At 39.6% G+C, this 25,855-nt stretch overlaps 4 protein-coding genes across 4 annotated transcripts; 2 read left to right on the top strand and 2 right to left on the bottom strand.

The window, feature by feature from the left end:
* Positions 1 to 551: 551 nt before the first annotated feature.
* On the bottom strand, positions 552 to 2,404 carry LOC133727523 (putative UDP-rhamnose:rhamnosyltransferase 1). The gene has a single exon (XM_062155116.1). It carries the CDS (start codon positions 2,231 to 2,233, stop codon positions 800 to 802), a length of 1,434 nt encoding a protein of 477 aa, XP_062011100.1. The 5' UTR covers positions 2,234 to 2,404; the 3' UTR covers positions 552 to 799.
* A 4,195-nt stretch (positions 2,405 to 6,599) lies between these two features.
* On the top strand, positions 6,600 to 7,404 carry LOC133722603 (uncharacterized). The gene is made up of 2 exons (XM_062149507.1): positions 6,600 to 7,055; positions 7,369 to 7,404. Exons 1-2 carry the CDS (start codon positions 6,600 to 6,602, stop codon positions 7,402 to 7,404), a joined length of 492 nt encoding a protein of 163 aa, XP_062005491.1.
* On the bottom strand, positions 7,204 to 9,041 carry LOC133727522 (putative UDP-rhamnose:rhamnosyltransferase 1). The gene has a single exon (XM_062155115.1). The coding sequence runs from the start codon at positions 8,912 to 8,914 to the stop codon at positions 7,478 to 7,480; it is 1,437 nt and encodes a 478-aa protein (XP_062011099.1). The 5' UTR covers positions 8,915 to 9,041; the 3' UTR covers positions 7,204 to 7,477.
* A 12,677-nt stretch (positions 9,042 to 21,718) lies between these two features.
* Positions 21,719 to 25,320, top strand: LOC133723055 (pentatricopeptide repeat-containing protein At5g65570-like). Its single transcript, XM_062149889.1, has 2 exons — positions 21,719 to 24,163; positions 24,456 to 25,320. The coding sequence occupies exon 1, from the start codon at positions 21,854 to 21,856 to the stop codon at positions 24,002 to 24,004; it is 2,151 nt and encodes a 716-aa protein (XP_062005873.1). The 5' UTR covers positions 21,719 to 21,853; the 3' UTR covers positions 24,005 to 24,163; positions 24,456 to 25,320.
* Positions 25,321 to 25,855: the final 535 nt, after the last annotated feature.

Here is a 25,855-nt window from a genome sequence, read left to right as displayed (position 1 = left end):
TTTTTTTCTTCAAAGAGAAAAAATCATTTTTAGTTTTTCCTCAGTAATCTTGAAAGATTGACTATTTTGTTTGTATTGATCATGAATCCTTTATTGGTTGTTGTTTAAGGAGATTGAACAAGAAGAACCAATTCCCTCAATTTTGTCTATACAATATATCATATGAAATTGCAAGCTCCTGAATCTTTAGTTCAAAACGATAATTCAATCAAATGTCTCAACCTTAATTGTTAATTCCTCTAGCCCATGAGATAATCTAATTATATTGAAGCATAAAATGCCGAAGCTTTCACCCTAAATCATCCATATAAATTAGATCTGACACATGAAAGAGGAATTTTTTAAATCCTTCATTTTTCTCCACTGCATGATTCTGCAAGTTTCAATTGATTGAAAAAGACGGGGAAGAAGAAAGTTAAAACAACAGATAAAGTAGATGAGATCATGAGAATAGAGAATAAGTCTCAATGGAAATTGTGGGAGAGAAAGAGAGAAAGATCGAAAGAGAGCGAGAAGAAGAGTTTGTGGATCTATGTGCTTAAAAGTAAAAAAATAAAAATAAATCACTTTCTCTAATTACAGGGTGCAAGGAAACAAGGAAAACGTCAAAAAGTCATTTCCCATATTTATTCATAGTTCCTGAATTGTTTCCTAAAATTTGTTTTCCCTGTTTTTCAAATTTAATGCACCGAACGCAAATTACATAAGTTTTTGAATTCGTAAAATAAAAAACAGTATCGCAAAATGATACCGAACGGGCCCTAAGCCTTTCTCTTAATTCCATCCAAACTAGTAGCAATCAAACCTCATGATGCGCATGCATTTCCAGATACTCCACGCATTTGTCCATGTATTTATCATGGAGTTCCTTGTCCCTAAACAACTTACTATATTCATTAGCTCCATCTCTGTATGGCTTCCCCTCCTCATCCACCACAACCAAATTCAATGAATTCGCCAACTCATTCCTTGTAAACCGTCCACTCTCTTCGTCTCTCGGTACCTCTATCCCGATCTTCTTGTCCCAAGACCTAGCAATTAGCCCTTGATCATACATAAATGGCAGCATGATTAGAGGACGCGCGTATTGGAGCGACTCAACGAGGGAACTCCAACCGCAATGAGTCAAGAAACCCCCGATGGACTCGTGGGACAAAATTTTGAGCTGAGGGGCCCACGTAGGCCAGACAAGCCCACGATCTTTGGTCCGGTCCTCAAACCCGTACGGTAGATTAACCGAGTCACCTTCCCCAGACCCATGAGTGGGTTTTCTTAGCACCCAAAAGAAAGGCAATCCACAGAGCTCCAATCCAAGAGCCAACTCATTGAACTCTTCTTGGCTTAAATTAAGCTCACTCCCAAACGCAACATAGACTACTTTGCCTTTCTCTTGTTGGTCCAGCCACCCTGCAATTTTGGACCAATTACTATCTTTTCCGTCTTCATCACTTCTTGGTACACAGGGTGGCAATAAGCCCGTCGGGAGCACTACAGGTTTTTGGTGAAGGTGTTCAAGCAAATCGAGCCACTCACCCTCGATCTCTCTACTACTTCGAATGAAGTATACTTGACAACCTTGGACAGTTGATTCCAAACGAAACCAATCAGTCACCCCAGAATCATTTGGTGCCATACTACCATCCACCAGTCTCTTGGCCTCGAAAAGCCTAAGATATAGTTTGGACGGAAAGGGAATCCATTCGGGAGGGACAGTGAAATGCTCGGGCTGTGTTCTAAGACCATAGCGAGACACTAGAACTGGTGATGCTGGTCCAAAGAAACATAGAGCTGATGCATTGAAGATACTGAAATGGGCTCGTGAGATGCCGAGCTTGATAGCTATTGGTGGCAACCAGTGAGGGGCAAAATCGTGAATAATCCAATCCGGAGCGTGTGCTTGTAGGAATTCAGAAATACCTTGTTCGAGTCCATCATGAGCTATTTTGAGGTATGGGATAGCGTCGTATGGGACGTCCATGGTGGCCTCTGCGTTTTCGGGGAGGTTTTCGACGCGGGGGAGTGGGATTTGAACTAGAGTTATCAGAGGGGTTAGGTTTTGTGGGATTTTCGGGAGGCGTTGGATGTTTCTAGGTGTGGAAATGAAGGAAACCTTGTGGCCTCTGCGAGCTATGTGCTTGGCAACCTCAAGAAATGGGATTATGTGACCGAAGGCAAGCCATGGGAACAAAGCTATGTGGAGCTTCTCAGCCTTAGTTGCAGATGTAGAGCTCATTTTGATTGATGGGGTGGTTTGTGCTCATTATACTCTTTCATCGCCTTTTTATAGAAGCTCTGAGACCTTGACAACCGACATCCGAAACGTGAATGAGTTGTGTTGAAGAGATAAGCACATGCTTTCCCTGCAATCTTTGATTTATTGGCCGCCGGGGCAAACATTAATTCAATATAATTTCATATTGCTGATGATAAAGTAAGTTGCAGATAAAGAGAATCGCGGTCCACTACAGATTAACCCCATCGTTCAATAATGATTGAATTAAAAAAATATTAAATATCAACCATTTAGCTAAACAATAAAAAAGAAATTAAATATGAACCATTTGTTTTGGCTTCACCATGCGGGGAGATTTTCAGATTGATACCATATGTTGTTCAACAAATGTTGTGGCAGACGAGTAGTGGTATAGGTCATAGTATAATATTCATATTTTATGATATGAATATGCCACACTATTTCGTTATGCATGGATGATGATATTCCATTGATAAAAAGCCAATTCCAATAGATAAAGTGGAGAGTCTGGCGTACATCTAGTAGGGATTAAACTTACGAATTTGTGAGCACTTTAATCATTCAGTACAGTACATGGTGAGTAACCAAATTCCAATTGAAATGAAATTTTTAAGATAAATTGATGCAATTTAGGAGGTAGGAGAGAAAGAATATTTGTTTTGAAAAAATGATAATGATTAAGATAATATATTATTAATTCTCATATACCTCACTATTACAAAAAGTGCATCACACAACGGTGGAAATCTGTTGTGTGATTTGGATCATGTCTGTCGTCTATTTCGGTGTTGTCTGTTGTGTGATTTAGTGAATTCTAAAATTTTTGCAATCTTTACAAGTCATACAACATCTTATTTCTATACCGTATTTTCAACATCTTATTTGTGAATTCTAAAATGAGAAATTTTATTTACACATATCTAATTTCTTAATACACACCTCTTGTTTTTGAATATTTTTTTAATACATTTTTACCCCTTAAACTAACAACGTGTTGTCCTTCACGGATGTTCTACTCCCGGCGACCCATGAAGCTCCTCCACCGCTCACCACACCGAAGCTTCTCTAACTCCGGCTGCACTACTCTCTGATAACGTTAGGCAAAGGCAAATCTAGGTTGAAGGAAATTGGTCAAGTGGGTTTCTCGCTTTCTCCATAGATGTTATTCAAGGTCTTGTGATTATGATTAAATTAAAGCTTTCTTATTGCATCTGTGCCTGTTCCTTAATACTTTTTGTTTTTGGGTAATTGAATGAATTCAATAGAACATGACTTAGGAGCAAAACGCAGCCAGACCAAACCTTGATTAGTTTTGGTACTTTGATGAATTTACCTGAATGAATTTGATACTTCATACATATCTTGTTCATTATTCATGAGGATTTCAATTTAATAGATGTTAGGCTCATCTCATGATTATAGGCTAAGACAGATATAGAACATGAAGTGTAAGATTGAGACTGGGAGTGTTTGCATTGCAAGGAGGTGGGCAGCGACTTCGTGGCGGTCGAGTTACTCGAACCTTTGGTTCTCTGTCCTTTTTTTTTTTTTTTTTTAAGAAGAGGGGCATTGAAGGAAGTTTAAGGGAAAAAATGAACAAAAAAAAATTTGGCTATGTGTATCTAGTAATTGCGAATGTGTGGATAAAATTTCATTTCTAAAATATCACAAATGATCATTGAGTTATAACTCATTCGACACTTAACTCACTGTATTTTCAACAATATCACTTAACTCACTCACTTTTACATCCGTCTTTCACTTAACTCACTGTCGTTAATTCTACCGTTAAAAGCCACTAAAATTGAGGGTATATTTGTCTAAACACTAAAAAAATGCATTTCTAACTTTAAAAAAAAAATTCTGAAAAAAAAAAAAAGACAATTGTTTTTATCAAATTATATCTTTAAATTAAAATAAAATTCTTTTTTTTATTAGAAATTTCAGAAATTAAAAAAAATTGAAAAAAAAATCTAATAAATTTAGAATTTTTTTAAAGTTAAAAATGTATTTTTAAGCTTTTTGACAAGTATACCCTCAATTTTAACGGTAGAATTAACAGCAATGAGTTAAGTGAAAGACAGATGTAAAAGTGAGTGAGTTAAGTGATATTGTTGAAAATATAGTGAGTTAAGTGTTGAATGAGTCATAACTCAGTGACTATTTGTGATTTTTTCCCAATCATAAATGGCACAAGCTGCCAAGCAAAAGATATGTGACCCTCACTGTTAACACATTCACTCACTTAGTGAGCCTAACAACAAAATCCTCACTACCAACCTCTCATGGACAGTAACTTAATCGCCTAGAGATCTCAATTAGTATACAACTAGAGAAACTAAGATGAAAGCAGTAGAAGACCCAACTTCTAGTCTGATTTAAAGCTTGGTTTATTCTACAATTAAATCAGTACCAGAATTCGTGATTCTTTCTTGGAACTGGTAAAAAAGAATGTGCACTATGAATGTTGGCAAAACATACCTAGTAAGTGAAAATGAATTCAAGCGTGGAGGCACTCTAATTACTTTTCAATTTAACATTTGTGGCTACAACATCATTAATTACTTCTCCTACTCTTAAACATATAGGTAGTTTACTTAGGTACGGCATCATAATTTTCTCAATATACAAGCCTCATTAGTTTTCGTTTGATTTTGTCTCTATGAGAGTGGTTTCTTGATGTTTTGTAGATACTCCGGTCAAATCAAAACGTGAGTTATCAACTTTTTTTTTTTTTTTTCTTCTTTTTTTAACTCTTAACCCACCCTACCCTTACATATGTCAGTGAGAATCGAACTCATAACATTTACAATGTTAGAATGATAACTTACCAACATGTCACAGCTCACCGACCACAACAATATTAGTGAGTTATCAACTTGATCATTTGTTTGAGGAGTTTTGACAGTTGATTTCCTTTGTGGCTTCTGGGGTTAATCTGTAGTCGACCACTTTGTTTTAATTTTGATAAGGAGTTTTGATTTTAAGTACCTTCTTATCTTTTGTCAATTTCCTTATCTTTGGTACAATTTGAAGTTTTAGCTAAGCAATAAAAAAAAATTAAAACTCAACCATTTGTTTTTGCTTCACCATGCAGGGAGATTTTCACATTGATACCATATGTTGTTCAACAGAATGTCGTGGCCGACGATTAGTGGTATCATAGTATGATATTCGTATATTATGATATCATTATATGAATATGCCACACCATTTCGTTATGTATGGATGATGATATTCAATTGATAAAAAGCAATTTCAATAGATTAATTGGAGAGTCTCATTGGCGTGTATCCAGTAGGGGTTGAACTTACGAATTCGCCAATTATGAGTTGAGCGCTTTAAGCATTCAGTCATGAATGCTTAGCGAGGATCCTCGTATGTGGTGAATAACTAATTAATTTCCAATTGAAATGAAATCTCTAAAATAAATCGTTGTAGTTTAAGAGCTAGGACTCGATGAGAAAGAATATTTGTTTTGAAAAAATGACAATGATTAAGATAATGTATTATTGTCACATACCTTGACGGAAATATAGTGTTTTATCTCAAAAGAACTCAGAGCTACGTGTTGTCATTAGTTATATTATGTACATTGTTGTGCCTATTAATTGAACCACACAACTTGTCAAAATAGGCACGAGGAAAAGGTCACATCACAACAATTTTGCCTAAACAACAATAGAATATTGGTCAAATTAATAAAGGTTACATCTCTATCGATCTGATGAAAAAGGAAAAATGGATCGATTGATGTATGTGTTTGTCAATGCCATGTTGCTCTGAATCCCTGAGCAGTCAATATGGACATAATGCTGCCTAGATTGATCAGTTAGTTGACCAATACATATGGCCATTATCCATCAATGGCAGAAGCTGCTGTTCAAAAGGGCAGGGAGGAAGGGTTGTAGAAGCTGCTGGTCAAAAGGAAGGGTTGCAGAAGCTACTGGTCAAAAGGGTAAAGTTGAATTGCTGTTAAGAAGGAAGGGTTGCGGAAACTGAAACTACCAGCTATTATGTTATTTTTCATCAAATTAGAATTGTAAATAAGAGGAAAACTAAATAACTTCTTAGAAACTCGAAAAAACACAAAATAATAAACAAGAAACAAATTAACTATAATGGTTTGTAGCAAAACTAACTGAATATATCGCTTGAAAATGTAACACAGTTACTCAGAATATTGCTCATTTTGTTGGTCCTAAGCTGAAATTATTTATTTTCTTACATAATAAACCTGTGATCGTCTTGCTTAAAATTAGTGAGTACTAATCCCTATGGAATTCAAAAAAAAAAAAAAAAAAAGAAGAAGAATAAATCAACATATAGCCCTACAATGTCACAAATGGTGCACCATCAAAACAAAGGTGCACAAAGTCAAAACAAAGTTAATTGGGCACCACCTCCAATGGGAACACTTAAGTTTAACTTTGATGGGGCATGTGATGTGAAAAGAGGAGTATGTGGTCTGGGAATAGTCTTCAGAGACCACCAGGGACATTTGAAAGGTGCTCTTGCAGTCCCACAAGTAGGCAATCTCCCCCCTAGATCTGTGGAGGCCCTAGCTCTTCTACATGGTCTTCAATTTGCAGCACATGTCGGGTTCACCAACATTGACATTGAAGGTGATGCTCTCTCAGTTATCGACACTCTACATGAAAGTTCAGAGGATCTAAGTTATGAAGGTCATTTAATTGAGGAAATTGAGTTTTTAATTAAGTCTTTTCCTAGTTATAGTAGCCATTTTGTGAGGCGGGAAGGTAATGAGATTGCCCACCGTTTAGCAAAAGAGGTTTTGAAAGTTAGTCAACCGTTACTTTGTTTAGAGTCAGGGCCAGTTTAGCTTCACCAGTCTGTCAGTAGGGATTTCCAGTGTGAAGTCTAGTTGGGTTTGATTTGCAAAAGTCACCATGTCGGTGTGCTTTTGTAGACTCTTGACCCACAAATAATTGAACTGAAGTATACATTATTAATGAAGTATCTTTCTGATAAAAAAAAACATATAGCCTTACATGCATGAGGCACGTTAAACAACATGATCCTAATTCATTATTGTACATAAAATTCATAATGAATGCTACAATGCTGTCTTTATTTTCATTGTGAACATTTAGGTGAAAATTGAAGACAGTATTGAAGGCACTGGCTAACCAATTGAGCCTCTTATTTAGAAAACACCTGAAAATAAAGCCTCTCTCTTAATTCCATCCAAACTAGTAGCATTCAAGCCTCATGATGCGCATGCGTTTCCAAATACTCCACGCATTTGTCCATGTATTTATCATGGAGTTCCTTGTCCCTAAACAACGACTCACTATATTCATTAGCTCCATCTCTGTATGGCTTCCCCTCCTCATCCACCACAACCAAATTCAATGAATTCGCCAACTCGTTCCTTGTAAACCTTCCACTCTCTTCGTCTCTCGATACCTCTATCCCGATCTTCTTGTCCCAAAACCTAGCAATTAGCCCTTGATCATACATATTTGGCAGCATGATTAGAGGACGCCCGAATTGGAGTGACTCAATGAGGGAACTCCAACCGCAATGAGTCAAGAAACCCCCGATGGACTCGTGGGCCAAAATTTTGAGCTGAGGAGCCCATGTAGGCCAGACAAGTCCACGATCTTTGGTCCGGTCCTCGAACCCATATGGAAAATTAACTGAATCACCTTCCCCGGATCCATAACTCGGTTTCCTGAGCACCCAAAAAAAAGGCAATCCACATAGCTCCAATCCAAGAGCCAACTCATTGAACTCTTCTTGGCTGATATCAGGCTCACTCCCAAATGCAACATAGACTACTTTGCCTTTCTCTTGTTTGTCCAGCCACCCTGCAATTTTGGACCAATTACTATCTTTTCCTTCTTCATCACTTATTGGTACACAGGGTGGCAATATGCCCGTTGGGAGCACTACAGGTTTTTGGTGAAGGTCTTCAAGCAAATCGAGCCACTCACCCTCGATCTCTCTACAACTTCGAATGAAGTAGACTTGACAACCTTGGATAGTTGATTCCGAACGAAACGAATCAGACACGCCAGAAGCATTTGGTTTCATAATACCATCCACCAGTCTCTTGGCCTCGAAAGGCCTATAATATGCTTTGGACGGAAAAGGAATCCATTCGGGAGGGACAGTGAAATGCTCGGGATGTGTTCTAAGACCATAGCGGGACACTAGAACTGGTGATGTTGGTCCACCGAAACATAGAACTGATGCCATGTAGACACTGAAATGGGCTCGTGAGATGCCGAGCTTGATAGCTATTGGTGGCAACCAGTGAGGGGCAAAGTCGTGAATAATCCAATCCGGAGCGTGTGCTTGTAGGAATTCAGAGATACCCTGTTCGAGTCCATCATGAGCTATTTTGAGGTATGGGATAACGTCATATGGGACGTCCGTGGTGGCCTCTGCGTTTTCAGGGAGGTTTTCGACGCGGGGGAGTGGGATTTGGACTAGAGTGATCAGAGGGGCTAGGTTTTGTGGGATTTTCGGGAGGCGTTGGATGTTTCTAGGTGTGGAAATGAAGGAAACCTTGTGGCCTCTGCGAGCTATGTGCTTGGCTACCTCAAGAAATGGGATTATGTGACCGAAGGCAAGCCATGGGAACAAAGCTATGTGGAGCTTCTCAGGCTTAGTTGCAGATGTAGAGCTCATTTTGATTGATGGGGTGGTTTGTGCTCATTATACTCTTTCATCAACTTTTTATAGAAGCTCTGAGACCTTGACAACCAACATCCGAAACGTGAATGAGTTGTGTTAAAGAGGTAAGTATGTGCTTTCCCTGCAATTATTGATTTATATATTGGCCGCCGGGGCAATCTTTTTTTATTTATTTTTTTTTAATTTTTGGTACATTGGGGGCCAAAGGCCCAGAAAGAAAAACAAAAACAGCTTAGCTCAGACTGTTAGAAACCATTCTAAGGTGAGCTATAGCAGCAATGTCATCAAGGTACTGGTAACCATAGCAGGAGCTCTTCGGAGGAGACAAAATTCAGGAGAGTTAGAGACACTAGCCTTGGCAAGAATTTCAGTTGCCATATTTCTTTCTCTATGAACATGTTGGACTTGAGAGTAGTTAAAATACTGCAGAAACTGTTTGCAATTGATCAAGATGGTTCCCAAAGGGTAATAATCAATGTCATCATGCTTGAGAAGGTTCACCAATACAACAGAATTAGACTCAACAGAATTAGACTCAATTTCCAAATGAGTGATTGACAAGTCAAAGGCAAGCTTCAGCCCATAAAGGCGGTCGGGGCAATCATTAATTTATATGATTACATATTATTGTCTCTTTATCGCGGCCCCCTACTGGGAGGAAATCTGTTGTCCCTTAAACCTATCCCAATTATGTCACTGTTCTCTTATTGCGACATCTGACCATCAATTTAACTGAGAGTTGACACCGTTATGTTAAATATTTATCAATGTACTTTTTAATGAAAATAAAGTTATTGATTATTGAAGAACAACCGAACCAGATTATGTGTCCAGCTCTGTACTTCCTCTTCCTTATCCATCCGTATTTTTCTTCTCTTCTTCCTTCTCTAAAACTCTGCAACAAACCAAACACCCTTCTACCTCTTCCTCTTTCTTCTCTATCCCCGTATTCTTGTTCTCTTCTTCTTTCTCTAAGCCTATGCAACAAACACATCACCCTTAACTATGTTTGAAGGAAAAATATCTTGCCGTTTCTTTCTGCTTTCATATCCAATTGTCTTTTCTTCTTCTTTTTTCCTTTCAAAGACAAATCCCTTCGCATTCTCAAAAAAAAAAAAAAAAGAAAAAAAAAAGACAAATCCCTTCAAACCCAAACTTGATTTACAGAATCGTCTTTATACCAATATCACCAACCCAATTTTCATCAATTCTTTTCCTCAGCGCAGATCCATGTATTATCGTTTGTATATATCAATTTCGTCAACCCATTTTGCCCTTTTTTTTTTCTTTTTTTTTTTCTCACAACCACAATCAGATAATTGTGAAATTGGTTTGGGTTGGGAAAAGATGGGGAAGATGAGAAGCTCGGAAGGATTAACCTTGGTCTTTACAGGGCGGGATGGCTTTATGCTTAAGGATCGCCGATGGTGGTTGTTGAGATGGGTGCAGTGCAGTCATGGCAGTGGAGGTAGAACTGAATCGGTGGAAGTGGTGGTTTGAGGGATTTAGAGCAAGTTCACCCATTGGGTCATCAGGTCACTACTATTCACTACTTTTTAGTGTTTATTTCCATTCTTTGAGTCACGTGCACAGTCCTGAGTCACCAGGTCAGCTTGCAGCCCAGTAAGTGACCCAGGACACGAAATACACTGTACCCGTGACCCAGAGAGTGAAAATACACATAAAAAGCATTGAATAGTAGGTGACTTGGTGACCCACGGGTGGACTTGCTCTTAATATTCCCTTTTTTATTAAGGCGTTAAACATGAGTTAAAATTTAATAAAATATAAAAAAAATTGATAAAAAAATATATATGTAAAAAGTTAACAGAGTTAACATTCTGTTTAGTGGAAAACAGATGTCATGATATGAGTGAAGAGATAGAATTGGTAGATTTAATGGGGATAGCAGACCAACCCCATCGTTCAATAATTAATGATTGAATTAAAAAAAAAATTAATGATTGTTCAATAATTAATGATAGAATTGGTAGGTTTAATGGGAACAGCAGACCAATCCCATTGTTCAATAATTAATGATTGAATTAAAAAAAAAAATAATGATTGTTCAATAATTAATGATAGAATTGGTAGGTTTAATGGGAACAGCAGACCAACCCCATCGTTTAATAATTCGCCTAGCAGAGCCTTAGGGTTTTGAGCGAAGAGCGGCGGCGGAAAATCTTCCGTTTGCCCTCTGTTTGTCTAGCACCGGCGAGGCTTCGTCGGGGGTCGTGCAGCACTGGGAGTCAAGGCTCAGCCCGGCGTAGAGGAGAAGAAGATTGGGACGAGGCGTTTCTTGGCTTGGGTTTGACATTTGGTGGACGGATCGAGGTCGAAGCACGGGTGATCGACGTCGATTGCAGAGCAAGCAGTGTGTTTCGATCTGGTTTTGCCGGTAAGGTGTGTGAAGTCGAGGGTAGATCGTGCAGGGAATTTTGCCGGCTTCGATTTGGCTTGATGAACATTGCTTGGCTCCTGGTGGAGGGGTGGAAAGGCCTGGCGGCGGTAGAGGCAGCCTGGCATCAGAGGGTCAGGCTTCCCTCTCTTGATCGGGTTTGGGCTTGGGTCGTTGGGCCTGGGTTCAAACTCGAACTGAGGGGTGCTTGGGCTTTGGGGCCTAGGTTTGAGTCCAAGCTTGGGCTGTGGGAGTCTAATGCAGAGGCATTGAAAAAGAAGAGCAGGACCAACCTGATGCCGAGGTTGTTGGCTCCTAAAGAGGCTGAGGACGGTGCTGGCTCCAACCCTAAGGGGATGGAGCAAGCATTTTCTTAAGTCTCTCTGCTATTAGACATCTGGTTACAAGCCTTCTAAAGTTGGAGTAATCTCTATGAGTTGTTCTAAGATGTTTCTAGTTGTTATTTGTACCACAATTGCGTGCTGGCAGATTAGGCTAGATGAATGATTTTTTCCTTAGAATAGCGAGGTTGTTCTTGCTTGTTTTAGGCTTGCTTTCCAGCGAGCGTCCCTTTAGACTTTAATGAGTTTAGTTTGGCTTAGATAGGTTATCTGGTTTTTTCCGGATTGTCTTATGTAAGTTCTGTTAGACTCTGGCCTGTTTTCATGGCTTGATTACTAATGAAATCAATTCCTATTCAAAAAAAAATAATTAATGATAGAATTGGTAGGTTTAATGGGGACAGCAGACCGACCCCATCGTTCAATAATTAATGATTGAATATTAAATATCAATATCAACCATTTGAAGTTTTAGCTAAACAATAAAAAAAAAATTAAATATGGTTTTGGCTTCACCATGCGGTGAGATTTTCACATTGATACCATATGTTGTTCAATAGAATATCGTGGCGGACGATTAGTGGTATCGATCAGAGTATAATATTCATATTTTATGATATGAATATGCCACACTATTTCGTTGTGTATGGATGATGATATTTCAGTGATAAAAAGTCAAGGGACAATGATAAAAGAGGTCATTTTAAAGTGCCTTATTATAATCCAGGTACTACAAATGTCCTCATGATAATTAAGGTCATCATTTAACAATCTAACCCTAATAATAATAACAATTACGAAAACTGCCACTGGCAGCTCTCTCCCTCCTTCAAGCCCGTATGAACTCTTATCAAATGCGCCTCCGATCTGCGACAACTGCGCCTCTGAGGTCGTCGCCTTCCGCTGCTCCACCAAAAACTTGGACCTCTACCACGAGTGTGACTGGGTCATTGACCGGTGGCTGAAGAAGATGACGCGGCCACGACCCGATCCAAATCCGGAGAAGAGAACGCAGTCGGATCCGAATCGGAAGAAGAGAATATATCACCGATCGAAATCGCATCGGAAGAAGAGAACGCAGCAACGGTGAAACCCCTATCGGATGGAGAGAAGGCAAGCATGCCCTGTCCAGTTGGTAGAAAAGACCAAGGACAACAGGCCGTCTTCGAAGTTCTGTAAATGGCAATTGTATGGCCGTCTTCAAAATTCAAGTTGGATATATAGGCTGGTTTCTGGAGTCGTCCAAAACATGCACACAGGAATTCAAAGTCAAAATGTTAATGAAGTGAAAAAATTTTGCATGATTATGATTGTAGGCCTTCGTCTATCACAAACTTTTGTCTTTGTCCTTGGAGATGCAAGGAAACAACTTACCTTGCTATAATTCTGTTCCTGAGCTTGTTTTGCACTATAATTACTATTACTTAAAGGGTTGCTCGTATATACGTAGTTTTGTCTCTTTACCTGATAGTTATGCTGTTATAGAATAAATTAAACTCGAACCGTTTCACCTTGGTGTGTGTTCATTGCAATGTGTCTGAAATTTAGTTTTTTGTTTTTTTTTTTTTTTTTTTTTGTGTTTATGGTTTGGTAATGAACTAAACTAAATTTCAGACACATTGCAATGAACACACACCAAGGTGAAACGGTTCGAGTTTAATTTATTCTATAACAGCATAACTATCAGGTAAAGAGACAAAACTACGTATATACGAGCAACCCTTTAAGTAATAGTAATTATAATGCAAAACAAGCTCAGGAACAGAATTATAGCAAGGTAAGTTGTTTCCTTGCATCTCCAAGGACAAAGACAAAAGTTTGTGATAGACGAAGGCCTACAATCATAATCATGCAAAATTTTTTCACTTCATTAACATTTTGACTTTGAATTCCTGTGTGCATGTTTTGGACGACTCCAGAAACCAGCCTATATATCCAACTTGAATTTTGAAGACGGCCATACAATTGCCATTTACAGAACTTCGAAGACGGCCTGCTATCCTTGGTCTTTTCTACCAACTGGACAGGGCATGCTTGCCTTCTCTCCATCCGATAGGGGTTTCACCGTTGCTGCGTTCTCTTCTTCCGATGCGATTTCGATCGGTGATATATTCTCTTCTTCCGATTCGGATCCGACTGCGTTCTCTTCTCCAGATTTGGGTCGGGTCGTGGCCGCGTCATCTTTTTCAGCCACCGGTTAATGACCCAGTCACACTCGTGGTAGAGGTCTAAGTTTTTGGTGGAGCAGCGGAAGGCGACGACCTCGGAGGTGCAGTTGTCGCAGATCGGAGGCGCATTTGATAAGAGTTCATACGGGCTTGAAGGAGGGAGAGAGCTGCCAGTGGCAGTTTTCGTAATTATCATGAGGACATTTGTGGTATCTGGATTATAGTAAGGCACTTTAAAATGACCTCTTTTATCATTGTCCCTATTATTAATTCTCACATACTTTGACAGAAATATAGTGTTTTATCTCAAAAGAACTAGCTATGCGTTGTCATTAGTTATAGGGCTAAAGTCTGTTTAGTCCCTGTATTATGCCTCTCTCATCGTTTCAGTCTCTGACATTCCAATTTAATCTGAAAAGTCCATGAGGTCTCAATTTCCGTCTAATAGGTCCTTTCCGCGGGAAATTAGGTATGTTGTTGTGCTTGTTATTGAACCATACAACTTGTCAAAACAGGCACGAGGAAAAGGAGAAGGATATGGAGGAAATAATCTTTGAAGGAAAGGAAGGTTGTCTTTGCCAATCCGGTAGTGAGCTTAGCCAGGCCACGACAGTCTAAGGCTAAGTTTAACATAACATATAAGTACAATATCACTCCAAACCACAAGGACTATTTATAAATTTTACCCTTCTGTTACATCTTATAAAAATTACTAAAATGTTTTCATAAGTTAAAAGCTACAACTATTTATATATATATATATATATTTTTTCTTCTTTTTTAAAAGAGGATCAAAGGTACAACTATTTATACTTGTCTTTTCATAACATAAGCCTCACAATCTTACACTCTTCTCTGATTCAACATTGCAACAATATTAAAAAGATTATATTTTACTATCTTCTCTCGCGCGTGCACGCGCCTTTGAGAAAAAAACCCAATCGTTCGTTCTAGGGTTTTTCTAGCGTGCAGCCGCTCCGCAGCGGCTCACCGCCATGGGTGAATCCTAACCAATCTGCCCTTGGAGTTTTCTTGGTCCTTTTGCAGATTCACATCCCGTCTCGGCCCCTGAACCAAAGCTTTCCAAGCCAAAGACTTTTGCATCAGTTCTTGTGAATGAAGTTGAGTCTCACGTGCCCATAAGTCAACTTGCTACTCCAACAATACGTGGTGATACAGTCTATGTTAAGATCAATGAGGAGATCTATCAAGAACAATTGAGAGCTTGCCGCAATAACCTCATTGGGCGTTTACTTCTTCGGAAGGGAACCACACCATTAAAAACAGAATCCCTCAAGTCATCCTTGAATGCTTTATGGCGACCTTCAGGACCGTGGCGCTTAGTTCCCATTGGCAAGGGATATTTTGACCTTCACTTTCACTCTGAAGCTGATATGCGCAAGGTATGGGGGGGTGGAACCTGCACCCTTGAATCAGGTTTATTCAGACTTTCACAATGGCATCCTGATTTTCGACCAGGTGATGTTCTCCCTCAAACACATGCTCAGGTTTGGATCCGAATCTCGGGTCTTAGCCAAGAATACTGGCACCAACATCATATTCTAGAAATTGCCCATGGTGTTGGAACACCTTTACAACTTGATGCCGCAACAAAGGAAAAACGTTTTGGTTATTATGCACGGGTATTAGTGGATGTTGATCTCCTTAGTGCTCTTCCAACTTCAATTATGGTAGAAAGGGAGAATCACTGCTTCCTGGTTCAAATTGACTATGAGAATCTTCCTCCGCAATGTGGCCATTGTGGTCTGATAGGTCATGAACAGAAGAATTGCAGGCATTTGAATGTGAAACGGTTTTCGGCTAATAAAGCCCTTGAGAAGCATAAGGTGGTTCGTCAGGAGTATCGGGTTAAGCCCACGACTATAATTCCTACAGTTTCTTCACCACCCCAGGTTAATGAAGGCACTCCCTCTTCAGTGTCTAAAAGTGATGGGGGTTCTGCATCTCCATCTTCATCTCCTGTGATAAATGCGGATAAGACTCAAGAGATGAATGTCTTGGAGCACTCTGCCCCAACTCATGATGATGCCCTTATTGCAGTAGAGACTTTTGTTGAAAATATTTTGGAGGATGCCGCTGGAAATATCATGGAAACAATTGCGCAAAGAGTTATGGAGGAGGATGAACCTGTCTTAGAATCTAATGAGCATGACGTCTCTGAGGCTTCCGATAATGATTCTCATGTTAGTGATACGCCATCCCGGACTTGGGGTGAGATTTTTGATGAAGAACGGGATGGAGGTCTAGGTGCTGCGAGTGCTCCACCAAGTCTTGGCCCCCCAGGCTTTGGCCCGTCATTTTGTAAGGCTTCTTTTGAAATGGATGCAGTTGCAAGGTTTGTTAATGGTGAAGAAATTGATGGATTCACTCCAGTTCTTACGAAGTCTAAAAAAAAGTTGGCGAAAAAGAAAAGTAAGCAAGCTGATGCTACTGCTGCACGCAAAAACCCTGATAGGGTTCGTAATAAACCAAAGCGTCTCCAATGAAGCTTCTCTATTGGAATATTAGAGGTATTGGTAATTCAGATTCCCGTTCTGAGTTATCTTCCTTTTGTCGTCAACATCATCCAGATTTGGTTTGCATTTCTGAACCAATGGTATCTTTTGACTCAGTTCCTATTTCCTTTTGGGATTCTCTAAATCTTCGGTTAATCACTTTGAATGACCGGGGTACTATTATTCCAAACATTTGGTTATTTGGTTCAGTTCATATTTCTACTCCTTCTATTGTTTCTGTTTCAGATCAGCAAATTACTTTTCAAGTTTCACTGGAGGGATCTCTCACTCAATTCACTTGTGTTTATGCTGCTACTTCGGCAGCTAAGCGTAAAGCATTGTGGTTAGAGCTTTTGCATATCCGACAAAGTACTACGGTCCCCTGGATGGCAATTGGGGACTTTAATGCAGTTCTCGGCGCTCATGAAACTAAGGGTGGGGCTATTCCAGCTCGATCTTCGTGTGAGGATTTTCGCAGCACTACTGAGCTTTGTAATTTTACTCATCTTGATACTTCCGGTTCTTTTTTCACTTGGTCTAGAGGTCGTGGACAACGACGATTGGAAAGACGTCTTGATAGGTCATTGTGTGATGATTATTGGCTTGAGGTTTGGCCTTACACTTCTTGTATGACACTTCCTCGTGTGGTATCTGATCATAATTGCCTTTTGTTCTCGGCTAATAAGAATCTGTTGACTGGTCCAAAGCCATTTCGCTTCCAATCCATGTGGCTTCTTCACCCATCTTTTCATGAGTTGGTGGCGAATTGTTGGTCTACAAATACGGCTGTTGGCTGCCCCATGTATGTTATCTTACAAAAATTGAAAGCCTTGAAAGCTTGCTTGAAAAATTGAATAACACAATTTTTGGGAATGTGCATAGAAACCTGGAGTTGGCACGCACTAAATTACAAACTATTCAGCTTGACATTGCTACAACTGGGCCTTCTGATATCATCTTGGAAGCTGAAGTTACTGCCAAAGCTGAGGTTCTTGAGGCAACTCGTCGACAAAAGGCTTTTTGGCGTGACCGGGCCCGGGTTAAGTGGCTTAAAGAGGGTGACAAGTGTTCTTCTTTTTTCCATGCTTATGCCCGTTCTAAATCATCACGTGCTCATATTCATTGTCTGCAAGATGGGGTTAACTTACTTACTGACCAGCATGATATTGCCGATCATATTGTTGAATTCTATAGGACTTTGTATGGTCCAAGCTCTGCTCCAATTGGTGTGGTTGACTGCTGCCAGGTAATTCCCAGTTTAGTCTCTAGCGATGAGAACGCTAGTCTTGTTTTGGTGCCTACTTCAGATGAGATACGTCGTGTGGTTTTTTCTATGGATCCGACTAGCTCTCTTGGCCCTGACGGCTTTCCTGGGTCATTCTATCAGAATTGTTGGGATATTGTGGGTGATGATGTCATTGCTTTTGTCTACCCTAATGTGAATTCTAATTTTATTGTGCTTATTCCGAAGGTAGAGAGGGCCTCTGTGATCTCTGACTTTCGTTCTATTGCTCTAGCTAATTTTCTTTTTAAGATCATTCCGAAGATCATGGCTGATAGATTGAGTCCTATTGCTTCACGTATTATATCTCCAGAACAGACAGCTTTTCTGAAGGGTCGCAGAATTGCAGATTGCATTGGGTTGGTGTCAGAGGGTTTTAATTTATTAGATCGTAAACATTATGGTGGTAATGTGGGCATCAAGGTTGATATTGCTAAGGCTTTTGACACTTTGAATTGGCAATTCCTTCTCCAAGTTCTGGAGCAGTTTGGTTTCTCTTCACGGTTCAAGGATATGGTTCATACAATTCTCCAATCCGCTAGATTGTCAATTTTAGTAAACGGGTCTCCCCATGGTTTCTTCTCTTGTTCTCGCGGGGTTAGACAGGGTGATCCTCTTTCCCCGCTTCTATTTTGTCTCGCTGAGGAAGCTCTTAGTAGGGGACTTTCTTCTCTTTTTTCTTCTGGAAGAGTAAAGTCTATATCTTTGCCAAGAGGTTGCAAGCTTACTCATGTGCTCTATGCTGATGATTTGTTAATTTTCTGCAGAGGTGATGTTTCATCCCTTAATCGGTTGCAGTTATTTCTGGACTCTTAAGGTGCTGCTTCTGGACAATTGGTTAACAAAAATAAAAGTACCTTCTATATGGGGGATTCTTATTCTCATCGGCGTAAGCATGTTCAAAGAATTTTGGGGTTCAAGTCAGGGATTGCTCCTTTCACTTATTTAGGTGTTCCTATCTTCAAGGGTAAGCCACGTCGTGTTCATCTTCAGTCTATTGCTGACAAAGCAAAAGCGCGTCTTGCTGGGTGGTATGGAAAATTATTATCTATGGCAGGTCGAGTTCAATTGGTTCATGATATTTTTCAAAGTTTATTTCTTCATAGCTTTTCAGTGTACTTGTGGCCACCATCTTTGTTGAAACATTTATCGACTTGTGCGCGAAATTTTATTTGGTCTGGTAATATTGCCGTTAGGAAAATGGTTACGGTCTCTTGGCGCCAAGTCTGTGCTCCTAAAGCTGAGTCTGGGCTTGGTTTGCGAGATCTTAGGACTCTTAATAGGGCTGCTCTCTTGACCATGGGATGGAGTACTCTCACTTTGAAATCTCTATGGAGTTCTTTTGCATGTACGAGGTTCTCGATCTCCTGTCATATGAATTATCGCTATTTTGGTTCGTCATTATGGCAGGGGTTGAAAGCTACTCTTCCAATAATTTTCCAACACTCAAGATGGCTCATAGGAGATGGTAAGTCTGTTCATTTTTGGTCTGATCGGTGGCTTGATACTTCTCTTCTTGATAAGCTGCAGGTCAATCGTTTCCCTAAGCCTTTAACAACTACTGTCGTTTCTTTTATTTATGGTCAGCAATGGAGTTTGCCACACCGTTTCTCTACTTTATTTCCAACTCTGGTAGATGAGATTCATAGTTTGCCCCTCCCTATTGTCCCTGAAGATGATCTTTTGATTTGGGAGGATTCGGGTAATGGGTTTTTCTCCTTTTCTGAGGGATATAATCTTCTACGTCCACACTTTGCTTCTAACGGTCCACAAGCTCAAGTTTGGAGGCATTTTCTACCACCACGGTTCTCTATACTTGTTTGGCGTCTCCTCCATAACAAGTTACCCACAGATGACCAACTTCAACGACGGGGCATCCCATTGGTTTCGGTATGTCAGCTTTGCTCTTTTTGCACTATGGATGACTCAACTCATTTATTTGTTTCTTGTTCCTTCGCTCAGCATGTTTGGCAATGGTTGTCATGCTGTTTTGGTACTTCGTTACCAACTCATGGCTCAATTGGTGATTTATGGACTATAATTGTTGGTAAACCGTTTTCTCCTCAACTAAAAAATTTATGGCTTGCTGGCTGTCTGTTTGCTTTCATGGCTATTTGGAAAACACGTAATAAGCTTTGTTTTAATGATCAGAGGCCTTCTCTTATGCGTGTTTTTCGCTCTATTAAATCTTGGTTGCGGTTTGCTGCTCCTCATTTGCCTGGTTATTCCCATGGTGTGTTGGATTCTCAGTTGCTAGTAAGCCTGGGAATCCAACCAGGTGCTCGCAAATCAGTTGCTCCTCGGTTGGTTCTTTGGCATCCCCCTATTTTCCCTTGGATTAAGCTTAACACTGATGGGTTAGCTAAAGGTAATCCTGGCCCTGCAGCTTGTGGTGGTGTTTTTCGGGTTGCTAATGGTCAGTATTTTGGAGGTTATTGTCAAGGTTTAGGTCAACACTCAGCTTTCTTTGCGGAGTTAATGGGAGTTATAATTGGTATTGAGATTGCTTTTCGAGTGGGTTGGCATTGTATTTGGTTGGAGAGTGATTCGACGAGTGTTTTAGCATGTATTTCCTCTACCTCATTTGCACCTCCTTGGCCACTGCGCATTGCTTGGTTGAATTGTTTATCTCACATTCAGTCAATGACATTTCACTGCTCTCATGTTCTTCGCGAAGGCAATTCCGTGGCAGATAGGTTAACAAATTTGGGTCTGGCTTCTTCATCTCTGGTTTGGCATGCCTCACCTCCACCCGAGATCTCTCCATACTTGAGAATGGATGACCAGGGGTTCCCTTATTCTCGTGTTTCTTCTTGATGTTGCTTTGGGCTTCTTGGAGTTTATCTCTTTCTTTTTCTCTGTTCCACAGATGGAAAATTTATTTCTTTTCCATCTTTTATTTCTTTCTCTGGTCTGTACTTTTGGGATTTGGCTTTTGTCCTCCCTTCTCTTGTTTGTATTTTTCTTTATTATTAATAAATAAAAATAAGGGGACGGGCGGTGGGCTCCCAGAGTGTGGTAGACCCTTCACCTTCGGGTTTGAGGGTGGGACTTGCTCCCTAAATCGTCTACTTCCGAGGAGCTAATATCGCCTCATCCCTTATTTTAATTATAAAAAAAAAAAAAAACATTGCAACAATATTGTACACATACAAGGTCCTTGAAGAGATGTGAATAGTTCACACCCATGGACTCATGGCAGTATTAGCTACGTCCGCAAGTTGTTAGATGAGTTGCCTGAAAAGAAAGTCTTTGATGGAGTGTACCTAATGATTTCAAAGCTTTATATTTCCACTTGGATGGGCAACAATACCTTCTTAGCTTCATCTCAACCATGCATCTCTTTGATGGAGATGGTCCTAATATTAGAAATAACATATGGGTTGATGCCTGATGAGCAGTCATATGGCCATAATGCTGCCCAGCTTGATCAGTTAGTTGATTAATACATATGGCCATAATGCTGCCCGCCTTGTAAAACATTTGATCATAGAGAAATTTTATTAACACATTGCAAAATACTAGATACACATCTCCTACTTAATATACCTTCTATTAACTTTTTTATTTTAACATTTTACTAGAAACACAACCCTAGACTTCCTAAACTATCCTTATTCACAATACACAATACCTATTCACTAAATACACATCCTTTTTCTTTATATATATACCATCTTAACTTGAAAAAAAAAAAAAAAAAATCTTGATAAGAACAAGTTCTTCCTTAGTTGATGTTGAAGATTAGCATTTAATGTCTTACCGCATAAACTTATGCATGCATCTTCTCATTTTCTCTCTCGAACCTAATGAAATTACTTAAACTCGAGTCTTTGGCTTGGACTCAACGATATGATGTATGCAAAGGTGAAGAAATGAAAACACATTCCTAAACTTTTCACAATCAGAGCAAGTTGAAGCATTGTTGATCATATCTTGGTGCAAAATTAAGAAGAAGAAAAGTTTTATTTCACACAAAAAAAAAAAAAAAACTTACAGACGTGATAAAAGCACCAGTGTTTTATTTCAAAAAAAAAAAAAAAGCACCAGTGTTTTTCTTATTTATTTTTTGAGACAATTATTAAAAAAAAAATTCGTCGCAGATAATTTTTCGAATTCGAAGGCAAAGATGGAACAGAGGGAAGGAAGGTAGGTTGATATTGCCAGTTTGGAAGACTCAAAATAGTAAGTAGTGATTGGGAGTTACTAGTGTTTGCTTCCATCAAATATGGGTATGGCCTTTGGTTTCCCCAAGCATTTCAATTTGCTTGCAACCTTGGAAATTATAACAGCAACCCACCTCAAGTCCTTGACATCTCTTGCCCATAACACAAGCCACACAGAGGCCTCAAACTTTTACTCTTCTCTCATTCAACAATGCACACAGACAAAGTCCCTAAGAGGCTTGGGAATAGTTCAGACCCATATGATCAAATCCGGGTACATACAACTCACTATAGCCAATAAGCTCATTGATGGGTGTTTGAAATGTGGTAGCTTACATAATGCACGTAAGGTGTTCGACGAATTGCCTGAGAGACATGTAGTCATCTGGAATGCCATGATTTCTTCATACATTGGCCACAAGAAGAGTAAGGAGGCTATTGGGTTGTATGGGAAGATGGTCTTTGATGGAGTTTTGCCGGATGAGTACACGTTTTCCAGTGTTTTCAAGGCTTTTTCGGGTCTGGGTCTTGTATATGAAGCGCGGAGGGCTCATGGGTTGTCAGTGGTTTTGGGTCTGGAGGTGGCAAATGTGTTTGTTGGTAGTGCTCTTGTTGATATGTATGCAAAGTTTGGTAGAATGGGGGATGCAAGGTTGGTGTCGAATCGTGTTGGGGAGAAAGATGTTGTTTTGTTTACGGCGCTGATTGTTGGTTACTCTCAGCATGGTGATGATGGTGAAGCTCTTGAGGTTTTTGGGGACATGATCAACCAAGGAGTTAAGGCTAATGAGTATACTTTTGCTAGCATCTTGATCACTTGTGGGAACTTGGAGGATTTAACTCATGGTAAGTTGGTCCATGGTCTTGTTGTCAAATCTGGTTGTGAAGCTGCTGTGGCGTCACAGACTTCACTTCTAACAATGTATGCTAGGTGTGGATTGATTGATGATTCTCTGAGGATTTTTAAAAGGTTTCAGCATCCAAACCTGGTAACTTGGACGTCTCTTATCGTGGCTCTTGTTCGAAATGGTAGAGAAGAGTTGGCTTTGACAAAGTTTAGAAAGATGATTCGTGATTCAGTAGTTCCGAATTCTTTTACTTTATCTAGTGTTCTTCAGGCATGCTCAAGCCTTGCTATGATGGATGAAGGACAGCAAATTCATGCCACGGTCACAAAATTTGGATTGGATAGACACATATATGCTGGTGCTGCTCTCATTAACTTGTATGGGAAATGCGGAAATACAGAGATGGCAAGGTCAGTTTTTGATGCCTTGATTGAAATTGATTTGGTCTCCATGAATTCCATGATATATAGCTATGCGCAGAATGGATTTGGACATGAAGCACTTCAGCTTTTTGATGGGATGAAAGACTTAAGACTTGAACCAAACGATGTAACAATTTTGAGTGTTCTCTTGGCATGCAATAATTCAGGATTGGTGCAACAAGGCTGCCAAATTTTTTCTACCATTAGGAGTAATCACAATATTGAGTTGACAAGGGATCACTATGCTTGTATGGTTGATTTGCTGGGGCGTGCTGGAAGACTTGAAGATGCCGAAATGTTGATAAAAGAAGTCAAAAATCCAGATTTAGTATTATGGAGGGCACTGCTAAGTGCATGTAAACTTCATGGACAGGTTGAGATGGCAGAAAGAGCTCTAAAGAAAGTGCTTGAACTTGCTCCAGGAGACGGAGGATCTCATGTCCTGTTGACAAATCTTTATGCTTCAACTGGTAATTGGAGTCAAGTTATTGATATGAAAATTACAATGAGGGAGATGAAAGTCCAGAAGAACCCGGCAATGAGTTGGGTTGATGTGGACAGGGAGGTTCACACTTTCATGGCTGGAGATTTGTCCCATCCAAGATCTAGAGAGATAAATGAAACCTTAGAGAAATTGTTTGAGGAGGTGCAAATATTGGGTTATGTTCCTGATACAAGATTTGTGTTACAGGATTTGGATGAGGAGAAGAAGAAGAGGTCTTTGTACTATCACAGTGAAAAGCTAGCCATTGCCTTTGCTCTATTAGTGAGTAGTAAAAAGAATACCATCATCAGGATATTCAAGAACCTTAAAGTTTGTGGGGACTGTCATTCCTGGATAAAATTTGTCACCAGAGTTATTGGGAGAGAAATAATTGCTCGGGACGCCAAAAGATTTCATCATTTTAAGGATGGGTGTTGTTCCTGTGGAGACTATTGGTGACCCCCAAATGTGACATCTGGATATTGATCTAGATAATCTTGTCTGCTGTTTGGAGTCACCAACTGTTTGATTGGCTGTAATTAATCACACTTTATGCTGCTGTTGCGATCTTCTGCCAAAGTATTGGTCTTCAGGGATCTTGTTAGGGAAGCCTAGAAGGTACTTCATTAAACAACAAATTTCCTTGTGTTTTGTCGATGAAATAGCTAACTTAATATTTAATATCAAACTGAACTGCTATTAATTGAAGAAAAACAAAATTCAAACTTAACTGCAAAGTTTTTTTTTTTTCTTTCTTTTTTTTTTGGTACAAACTGCAAAGTTTCTATGTATCAAAAAAGGGTTTCTGTCAGGTAGATACTCCACGCAGGATCACTTAATGACACATGCGTTTCTTGTTCTCTGTCCTATGCACATTTTATCCATTTCCAGTGTACTTTACTTTCTGCAGGTATCCCCATAAACTGGATGGCTCGGCTGATAGAGCTTTTCTATTTTGCTAAATATTTCTTTTCTATCAATACAACCACAGCTGCATTGCAATCTATAGATTTGTCAAGGAGGATGTGCTTCACCATTGACAGGTGAGAACCTATGTAGAAATCTGTTTAATGTAGAAATGAGCCGAATGCTGATTGATTAAACTTCTGCAAAGATGACTTTTGAAGGTTATTTCTGTGTTGGACCCACTAAAGACTTTAAAGTTTCAAACCAAAGAAATCGACTGATAAGCTATACATCAGTGATTGTTCTCTACAAGAGAAATCTTCTATATGGGTTGTTTCAAGTTTCTTGCTCTGTTCCTTAATGTAACACATAGCAGAAAACCCATAGTTGGTATTAGCGAGATGACAAAGATTTAGAAGCCATTGTTTTCAATTACAATCTGAACAGAATTCCCCCATGTCGGCGTCCAGTTCCGGTGCTCAAGCTATCTGCCCATGGGCGTTCATGGGGTTCCTTGACTCGACTACTCCTCCGCCCACAGCTCCTCCTCCGCCCAAGGCGAAAACTTTCGCATCAATTGTTTCAGATTCAATTGAATCATCGGTGTCTCTTAGCCAACTACCTGCACCGATTGTTCGCGGAGATAAAACATACATTAAGATCAATGAGGCTCTTTATCAGGAGCAATTGAAAAGTTTCAAAACCAACCTCCTTGGTCGTCTACTACTCCGTAAAGGCTCTGCACCTTTGAAGACTGCTGATCTCATAAGCTTAATTTATGAAGATTATTTTTTGGAATATTCGGGGATTAGCTAATGCTCCTACAAGAACTGCTCTTCGTAGTTTGATTAGAAAGCACTCCCCTGATTTCCTTTGTTTATCGGAACCAATGACATCTTTGACACGTGTTCCTGATTCTTTTTGGAGATCTATTGGTATGCAATTGGTCGGTGTCAATGATAGAGGTCAGTTATTGCTGATACAGGTTTGGTTGAAAATATTATTCCTTCAATGGTTTCAGATTCAGAAAATGGCTCTTTACTTGCTATTCCTTCTGCTGAAGATGTCAAAAATGTTGTATTTTCCATGAATGCTGATAGTGCCCCAGGTCCGGATGGTTATTCTGGTCACTTTTTTCAGGCTTGTTGGGATGTAGTTGGGTTGGATGTGGTCCGTGCTGTTAGATCTTTCTTTCAGTCAGGTTATATACTGCCTAATCTAAATTCCAGCTTTGTGGCGCTTATTCCCAAGGTTCAAGAAGCTGATGTTATCACTCAATTTCGGCCCATTGCTATGGCTAATTTTTCTTTTAAAATTATTACTCGCATACTGGCAGACCGTCTTGCTCCTATTGCTTCCAGGATTATATTGCCGAATCAATTTGGTTTTTTGAAAGGAAGACAA

Source organism: Rosa rugosa, chromosome 1, assembly GCF_958449725.1.
Source record: "Rosa rugosa chromosome 1, drRosRugo1.1, whole genome shotgun sequence".
In the NCBI taxonomy this organism is placed as follows: domain Eukaryota; kingdom Viridiplantae; phylum Streptophyta; class Magnoliopsida; order Rosales; family Rosaceae; genus Rosa; species Rosa rugosa.
The sequence above is the reverse complement of the archived record's forward strand: the minus strand, read 5'-3'. Positions and strand labels throughout refer to the sequence as shown.